Source organism: Nipponia nippon, unplaced genomic scaffold (genome assembly GCF_047370975.1).
Source record: "Nipponia nippon isolate SJK-2023a ecotype South Korea unplaced genomic scaffold, ASM4737097v1 scaffold_23, whole genome shotgun sequence".
NCBI lineage: Eukaryota > Metazoa > Chordata > Aves > Pelecaniformes > Threskiornithidae > Nipponia > Nipponia nippon.
In genome coordinates, this window is record NW_028262340.1 from 1457105 (window position 1) to 1466014 (window position 8910).

General features: G+C 50.8%; 1 protein-coding gene across 1 annotated transcript; it reads right to left on the minus strand.

The window, feature by feature from the left end:
- Positions 1–228: 228 nt before the first annotated feature.
- Positions 229–6055, minus strand: EDN2 (endothelin 2). The gene is made up of 5 exons (XM_009468432.2): positions 5869–6055; positions 5358–5502; positions 4065–4184; positions 3171–3275; positions 229–2388 (listed from the first exon to the last, which is right to left on the minus strand). Exons 1-5 carry the CDS (start codon positions 5921–5923, stop codon positions 2277–2279), a joined length of 537 nt encoding a protein of 178 aa, XP_009466707.2. The 5' UTR covers positions 5924–6055; the 3' UTR covers positions 229–2276.
- Between the last annotated feature and the right edge of the window lie 2855 nt (positions 6056–8910).

An 8910-nucleotide genomic window follows, 5' to 3' on the forward strand; every position in this document is an offset into this window, starting at 1 on the left:
TTCCATAGACATCTAGAAAGGAACAAGGGATTTATTTTAAGTTAAGGTATGTTTAAGTCAGCTAGAGGGATTCACTTTGAACTGAAATTTGCTCAGGACCATTCACAAGACTGCACAGCCTCCCCATTCTCACCCAGCTTTGCTGCCCCACTCACTTTCACAGTGCTTATGGCCATCTGGGTTCCTTTTGCTTCCACCACGACCCAGCCGTCAAAGAAAGAAGAAAAATGCTATTGACTTTCGTCATTATTTATTACAAATTAAATTTTGCAAATTACTGTCTAAAAAAATCAATAGATTTAAATAAATATACAGATTTCAGGATGCTACATATGGCATGTGTGCAATAAGTCACTTAAAGATGAGACATTATACACACAAGGAGATATACATAGGTCTGTACAGCAGTAGTTTTATTTTAAATTACTAGGCTCACATTAAACCATGTGCAAAGTTTCCTCTGGAACAAATCCTTTCAGGATTTTTTTTAGAATGACTCAAACCTTCAGAAGGTCAACTATAAAAAAGTTTCTCTGCAGCTTTGGGGACCAAATGATTAGTTTGCTGTTTCATTTCTGATACAATCAATTGGTCTCATTTTTTCCCCCCTCTAGGGCATAAAGCAAAATCAAGGAAGTATTTTGTACGTCCAATGGGACTACATTTGCAACAGCCACAGATCTTGGTCCACCACCAACTTCAAGCAGCTTTTTAGGTGCTCCTGTGTAATACTGGATTGGGCAGCAAGGGGGACCCAACAGTGGTTCCAGGAGAGCAATTATTTATCTGCACGAACCAGATGACAGCTGCAGCCATGATTTATAATAGAAGTTAATCTGCCCAGGCAAACAAAAGTGCATTTGTGATACAGCTCCAGAGCCTTGACATTGTGTTTGCCTACAAGATTGGTTTCTAGGTCCTGGGCTCAGTGTTTTTTCCAAATTATTCCTTCCCTCCTCTGGGCCAGCAGCACTGTGCTGCTCCAGGCCTGGGGAAGCAGCCATGATTCTGGCTTCTTTAAATCCAAGACTTTCTTCTAAAGCTGTGCAGACAGTGCTGTGCTCTCTTCTCAGTGATCCTTTTCTCCACATCAATCCCACCTGGCTGCCCCTTGCCTAATGCATTCTTAATTCAGGTTACACTTCCCATAGTGACATGCTATCCATATACTGGTCATTTATTATGTGAAGTCCAACTCAGAGACCTGATCTAAGCAAAGCAGCAAGCAAGCCTTAGCGTGCTATTTTCCCACCACCCATCTTCTCTGCCCCTAGCCCTTCCTTTCAGGCAGAGCTGAAAGAAAGCTGGGATATTAGGTTAAGAGCTGGAAGCATGCTACCCTACCAAGGGTATGGCGAAGGAGATGAGACAGATTCACATCACTGAACTCATCCAGATTAGCAGCGTGGCTCTGCCTCAGACCCAGCAGGGCTCCCTCTCCCAGGCTCCATGGGGCTGCATGCACAGGGCTCCTGCAGAATGACAGCTCCACTTCAGCCTCCCCATCCCTGCTGCCGCTGTGCCTGATGGCAGGGGTCATGCTTGGATTTGATGCAAGCTCCGGTGTAAGCAAACTATCCTCCACCTAAAGAAGAGCCACTTAAGGACGGCCCTTCAGTGAATTTCTCAGCCAAAGAATGCCACTGACTACTCAGTTGGCTTTCAGGCTTCTAGATGATATATATTCCTTTAATAAAAATTTGGGAGCTGTTTTACCATGGGAGTCTCATTCGTATGCACATCGCACTGTCTGACAAGTAAAAGAAAAAAGTGCAAAGGTGGGCTCAGGCAGGTCACGCTGGAGGCAGTTTGTCCCCACCAAACCACCTCTGAATGGGGCCACGCCAGAACCATGCTCAAACACGGCTCAAAGGCAGAGCAGACCAGGCCAGCGATATGAGGTCAGTGCTGCCAGGTCCAGAACTGCACAGAGCCATCTGGTTTGTAGGTGATTCAACGGCCCAGAGCGGGCTGACCCTCTGCCTAGGACTCCAGTGCAGAGTTAAGCTAGTACTCTACCAGCAAGACCCTTGCCTGATCCAAAAAGGCACAATTCGGCTCCACGACACATCTATGACTGTATAGAGAGACAGTTTTCCCTTTACAACAGTCTCTGGAGTGCATGCAGTACTGGTTCACGCAACAGGAGCATGGAGACTTCCACTTCTTCCCCCTTCCACTCATGGCCTTTCCTTCAGCTCTAACTACCGACAGCGGAGTTAGTGGCACCCACAGAACTCCAAATTCTTCTGGTGAACTTGGTATGCACTTGTTTCTTATCTCTTCTTCTTCCAGATGTTCTTCTTCCAAGGCAAAACTGTTGGCTGTGCGTTCCTCTGAGAACGATGCTGATGCTTGCTGAACCATAGACTGGAGACAGCAAGATCCCTGTAAACAGAAGAGACACTACATTCATTCTCCAGTCTGTTTGCTTACTACTCAGCAACAGCCCATATTATGATATTTATCTACTCCTCACCAAGTTTTTTTTGAGGCAGAAGACAGGGCAAGGAAAAGGGGTGATTTCTAGCTGCAGCTGTATTAAGCCACAGCAGAGATCCATCTAGCCCCATAGCCCCTTTCCACCAGTGGCAGAGGCTTCAAGGAGTCCTGCAGCAGGGCATGACCCAAGTGACGCTTCCCCAGATCTGCCTTTCAGAAATTGTTCCCATCGCACCTGATTTCACTGCCACCAAGGGACCAGCTCTCCGTCAATTTGCCAGCTCCCTTTAACTCATTTACACTCCTGGAGTCCACGGTTTTTCCAGCAGTGAGTTCCACAACTCACTGATGTGATGTGAGAAAAGCTATTTCCTTTGGTCCAAAGCTGCTGCCCAATCAATCATTTTCCTACATGATGCCATCCCTCCGCCCCTTCTTGTACATCACCCATTTGCCTGTCCCATATCAGAGGAACTTCCCACTCCAATCAAGAATTACATTTTATGTAATATTCCTTTAGTTTTGGAAGGACACAAGCAGCCCTGGTTCCCTCAGCTGTTAGCCTTCAATTCTATGGAGAGCAGAAATAGTCAAGTCTACTCATTTAAAGGGAGACAACAGGGAGAAGCCAGGTCAAATCCAAGTGGCAAACGCAGTCTGGGGTCACAACCGCAGATTTTGAAGCGCTTATGAGGGAAGTTCAGGGCAGGTTTAAGTGGCATGCTCACCTGAGAGCTCTCAGCAGGCCATGATGGGAAGGCCTCACACCACTGCTCTGCGGAGACTTCACTGATGCTCCAGAGCTCACTGGGAGCTTCAGACTCTGGAGGTACCTAATGAGCAAGAGGAGATGCATGAAGCACTCATATCCAGCCATGCTATGGTAAGTACCAGGGGGAGGGTTGCTCTAATGTCACCAGTGACAGACTAAGACAGTTGAATGCAAGCTTTTGAAGGGTTAATTGCAGCTATTTGAGAGCTATTTATAGCTCACTTCTACTTCTATCCTTGCTTTATTCACAGTCTTATTTAATCATTGGGGATTTTAACTATTGCCTTGGTATGAAATTAATGACAGATCTCTACAATGACTTTGCTCCCCACCTCCCCACAGCGTAAGCACTCCTATACCGCTGGCTGAAGCGAGACAACCGAGAACCGACGTGCACTATAAGAAGAGTCGGATACAGAAGTCATTTTACTTCTGAGTCCCAGCTCTCAGCAGCCCTGCTCTCCTGCAGCCTCTCCCACCTGAGCCACGCAGGAGACACTGGTGTCCCAAAGCTTCTCACCCTCCGCGTGTCCCTCTCCCAGCCTGCTGCCAGCTCCTCCCTTCCCACCAGCGCACCCTCAGCCTCCTGGCAGCAGGAGGGATGGAGGTAACATTGCTTCATATCAGCTAGAAAAGGCGCTATTGTACAACAAAAACACCCTAGTGACACTTTGCCAGGGCCTCTTGGGAGGGGTATGAAAGCCACTAGACAAGTTCCAGCTGTTTGCAAAGACCTGAGCGGCCATCCCCAGGGAGGCTGTGGAGTTACTCCAGCTCCTCAGCGTTGTCTATCTGCTTGCACCCCCGCAGAGCAGCCCCCAGGGACATCCCCAGGACCCCCTTGACTTACCCAGGCTTCACCTGGCAGAAGGTGGCACAGCCGTTGTCCCGCGAGTGCGAGCACTCGCACCTGCTGAGCGATCTCTTGCGCCGCCTTGGCGGGCTTCCCAAGCCATAGGGAGCGGTGTGTCTGTAAAAAACAAAAGAAATCAGCTATGCAGCTAACTTTTTATTAGCCAACAAGTTTATAACACAGTCCTGGCAGGCAGCCAAGCCAGTGCCAGGATAATAAAAGACTCATCTATAGACATAAGGTGAAAAGGTCACTGATATGTCTAAGCCTTTAAACTCCAGCTCCTCTCCCACCTACCGTTTTCCCCACCCTACCCCTCCCAGGGAGATTGCCGTGCCAGTAGGTGCTGGGTTGCAAGTGGAATTTTCTCTCCTTGCAGCAGCCCAGACACCTGTGCAAGGGTCGCCACATAGGCTGGGCACGCTGGCAGTTCACCTGGGCAGCGAAGCGCAGGAGGAGTGTGGCTGCCCCAGTCCACCAGCCCCCCCAGCAGCAAGCAGCCGGTTTCTCAAGCACAGAGATGTCAGAGCTTTCCCTTCCCCTGTGGGTTTTAACACACAGGACATAGTACAAATCAAGATGTCTTGGGGCCATAACAGGTTCTTCTGATCACAGCATGCTTTCAGAGCTGTTAGCGAATTCCCGCTCCATCTTTGATCGCAATCTACTCTCCCAGAGGGTTTAGGATTGGCAGTGACTGCAACTATTCTCTGAGCAAGCAGTGAGTTGTAATTGCACGTTAGCAAGCATGATTATAACCACACCTGAGTACATGTGTTTTGCTACAGTGTGATGGCCATTGGTCTGAAAGTGCTGGGAAAGCTGCTGTAGCATTCCTGAGGGCAGGACTTGGCAGCCGCAGGACTTTAGTGCCAGCCCCCCCCGGCTCGTTAACAATACTGGCAGTCAGCAGTCAGGGTTCCAGTTCGCAAGCGGGTAGAGGAAATTTCTTTCTGACTTGCAGCTCTAACACCTTGGTGTTGCTTTCGGCTTGCAGAGGTACAAATCTCAGAAAAAGATGAACCCACGAGGAGGCAGCACCCTGTGCTTTCACCCCCCTCCCCTGTGGGTTATACTGAAACTCCTGAGCAGAAGCACAGCTTGTCCCTTTCTAGATGTTGGAAAGGACTGGACTGGCACTGCTCTCCAAAGCAGGTGCTACAAGAGCCTCACAGCGCTGGGACCCTTTCTCACCTTCCTCTAACCTAACCCCATCCTCAATCAGAAAGTACAGTCACTTACTCATCAACAGAGCCACCCCCACCCCCCGAAAACTACGTTCGTGCTTACCCAGGTGTGTTGACCCAGATGATATCCAGGTGACAGAAGTAAATGCATTCCTTATCCAGCCAGCTGTTGCAGGAACATCGCTTGGTCCTCGGGTGCTCCACGCTGGCTGAGGCCAGGTGGGACTCCAGCGGAGGATGGCCCATACCTGCGGCAGAAGGAGGAAGGGATGAGTTGCAGGCTCAGTGCAGGGCGCTGGGGTGCCCGTCGGTATGTCACCTCTGCAACTACACCGCCAGTAAGGGTGACGGTGATTTCAGTATGCAGGCAGTTTTATAGGAGGTGCAGCTTTGCCAGCTGCAAGGCTGGAGGCTCATAAATGCCTCACATAACCCCGGCAGCTGCAGAGGCTACCCCTGGAGCAAGGGCACGGCGAAGCCACCCCGCAGCAGACCCCGGGCACCCTCCGGCACCCCACGCAGCCCCGCTCCCTCAGCCGAGGGGGTGCGGAGGGGTCCCCCTGCCAGAGCAGCCCCCCCCGGGGCACCGAGCCCCCCTCCAGCCCGGGGCTCACCATCTTCCAGGAGGGTGCAGAGGGCAAGCGCCAGCAGCACGGCGTGGCTGGGCATGGCCGCGGGTCTCGCAGGCGTGGGGCTGGGCTGGCTGCAGAGAGTTGGAGCCTTGTGGGGCTGGGCTGGGTTTTTTTCCTCCTTTTCCCCCACGTCCCGGCTCTCCCACTGCTTCTCCGTGCGGTGCTTTAACGGGAGCCGCCGCGATGCGTCTGGAGCCGGCGGGCGCCTGGCAGGTGCTTTATAGCCCCGCCGCCCCGCGTCACGGCCCCGCTCCGCCCCGCCGCGTGGGAAACGAGCGGGGCGCGGACACGCGTGGGGGGCGGCGGCTCTGCGGGGCGGCCCCCCGCCCCCCCCCACGCCCCCCCCCGCAGACCTCCGCGCCGCCCTGCCGCCTCCCTCAGCCCCGCCGCTCCGCCGGCTGCGCGAAACACGCGTGGGCTCCCTCCCTCCCCGGGCAGGGCAGCGCGGAGTTGGAGCGGGGACGGTGCGGGGAGAAAGCTGCCGGGATGCAGCGTGGGGCGGTCGTGCGGGGGGCACCGCGTGCGGGTTTGCACCCCGTGGAGGGGCACGAGTGGGAGCTGCTCCTGCCCGCCCCGCGCGGCGCGGCCGGGGTTGGGGGTCGGAGCCCGCCGGCAGCAGGTGAAGGCAGGAGGCAGTTTGCAGCCGCCGCCGGCAGATGGAGCGGGAGGGGTGCGGGCAGCGCCGGCCGCCGTGGGAGCCCGCTCGGCCGCCTGCCCCACGCGTGGGGCCGGTCCCGGCCCCCGGCCCTGCCCCGCAGAGGGCCCCCAGGCTGCCCGCAGCCCCGCACGGCCAAACGAGGGCAATTGCAACTACCCGGTTTAGCAGGTTAGCTTGGTCTGCACAGGGACGCTGATTTAACCCGGGTAAACTAGGTAGGATTCAAGGCAAGTTAAATTTCAAGCAAAATTGTTACTCGATTCAAGAAAATACAACTGTTAAATGAAAATCTCTGCTTTCGCTCTCTCTTTTTTTCATTAAAGCAGTTTAAAGTCTTTTGCTAGGTTGAGCAATTAAAATTTCTTGCGATAACACTGTCCAACCGCTGTCTGATTTTGCTTCAACATCAGTGATGTCATACTCGACGCTATCTGCACGTTTTTAGGATACGAAGAATGTAAAATCTAGAAGTCACCTCCTGGCGTGCACGAGGAGACAGGCAAAGCAGCTTCATCTTGCCCATCACCTGTGTCACGCAGAAGTAGGGAACTGTCCTCCCGAGAAGCGTTGGGTGCTGACCGCAACAGCGATGGGTAACAGGTTCCAGGCACCCCGTATCCCCCGGGGCCACCGCTCCAGCTCAGAGAGGCAGCTCCTGGCTTCGCAAATCTTGGGTAAATCTTGGGACTGGAGTACGCCTAGGAGCGTACAGTACAGTACAGCGGCAGGTTAGAAAAGCTGACAAAGAACTACTGTACTTGACTTTCTCGAGATGTTTTTAAAAGCTTCTTAGGAAAGGGAGTGTATGTTTATTTGTTTACAATGAACAGCTTAGGGTTTTATTGCACTGTTGTCATGAACAGATGCAAGATGATGGCAATTACAGTGGATCACTGTGAGGTCTCATGCAAAGTGTAACAAGTGCATGGGGAATAGAAAGAGAAATAAGAAGTGCAGTGACCCAGACTGTGGAAAACTGCTTTCATCTGAGCAATAGCTTCTGCTCACAGCATCTCATGGAATTAAAACATTTGCATTCCTGCAAACAATTACAAGAGGCTTTAACATTCACTCAGACCAAGCAGCCATGTGAATCCCTCTCTGTATTCATGCAAAATGCATGCAGAAGATGTGTGGGATCAAAAAGATACGCTCGGGGAAATTATTGCTCTATTCACCAAACAACTCTGACTGTGATGGCACATGAGAACACAGATATTGTCAAGAGCTCCGTTTACTGAGTGGGGATGAAGTGACGGGGCACAGGAGGCCAGAGCAGATGAAAAATGTACATCTGGGAATGGAGCTAAAATTTCAGGGTAGAGGACATGTTAGGCAGAGAAAATCAGGAATAGTGAAAATTTTATTTTAAAATAATACAAAAACAGAGATATAACTGATAAAATAAAGCTTCGGTGTGAGAGGCAAACAAGTAGAGGGAAGTTTTAAACCTCTGTACCAATGTGACAATCATTCTAAATAAAATAGGGAAATACAATAGCAGCATTACCTGTTACAGCCCATGTTCCAGCTGTGCCAAGTTTCAGAGTTATGTTAGAGCTCGGATACTATGTGACATTCCAGATGCCAGTTCAATGATATAATAAATCTCCCTTGGCTCCAGTTTCTGTGATCCTCATTCTGGTCACTGCAGGGTGAAAGAAGATATCCTCGACGTGGGGAAGGTAACGCAGGAGTAGTTACCCACACAGAGGAAAGGCTGGGGAATAAATGACATAATTTTGCTTAAAGAAGGGGCTCGCTCTTAGAAAAGGCACTACCAGTCTTTTGCATGAAATATGAGACAGAGCCACAGTAATATGGCTTTCCAGGATTCACTTACTGAAAGGATCAGCAGGGAACTTTTGTCACACGAAGACCTCTCGTGTCTCCAGGAAGGAAGAAGAGTCTCAAGTTAACATGAGGTCTTGGAGATCTGGGTTCAAGCTATTTCCTTTACCAGATTCCTTTTGTGGCCATAGCTTTGTCACTTAGCTTACATTTCCAAGAAATGCCTGAAGCTACATGCAACTATCTGTAAAGATCTCTTACTGTGTTGCTAGAAGATGACAAGTGCCCAGACACCTGCTAGGTATCTGCCTTTAATACTAGGTGCAAAAAAATCTTTACAAACCAGACCTTGCATCCAAGATTTATCACTTGTTTTCTTCATTTCTCATAAATACCAAGAGATTTACGCTGTCACAGAAAATGGAGCAAGTGTTACACCCTCTTCTTCATATATGCCTACCGAATGGAGTTTGCACTAATTTTTTTTCTCCAGGAAATACCCTACTGTCTTGAGCAGGCACGAACCTGACCAGCACACGTATGGATGTTTGGCACCAGTGTTTCAAAGATCTTAA

Bases quoted from the DNA above. Each gene is read 5' to 3' on its own strand.
- EDN2 (XM_009468432.2), bottom strand. From the start codon at position 5,923: ATGCCCAGCCACGCCGTGCTGCTGGCGCTTGCCCTCTGCACCCTCCTG. The intron at 5,503-5,868 runs GTGAGCCCCGGG...CTTCTGCCGCAG, and splicing joins CTGCACCCTCCTGGAAGATG to GTATGGGCCATCCTCCGCTG. The intron at 3,276-4,064 runs GTAAGTCAAGGG...CTTGCTCATTAG, and splicing joins TTCTGCCAGGTGAAGCCTGG to GTACCTCCAGAGTCTGAAGC.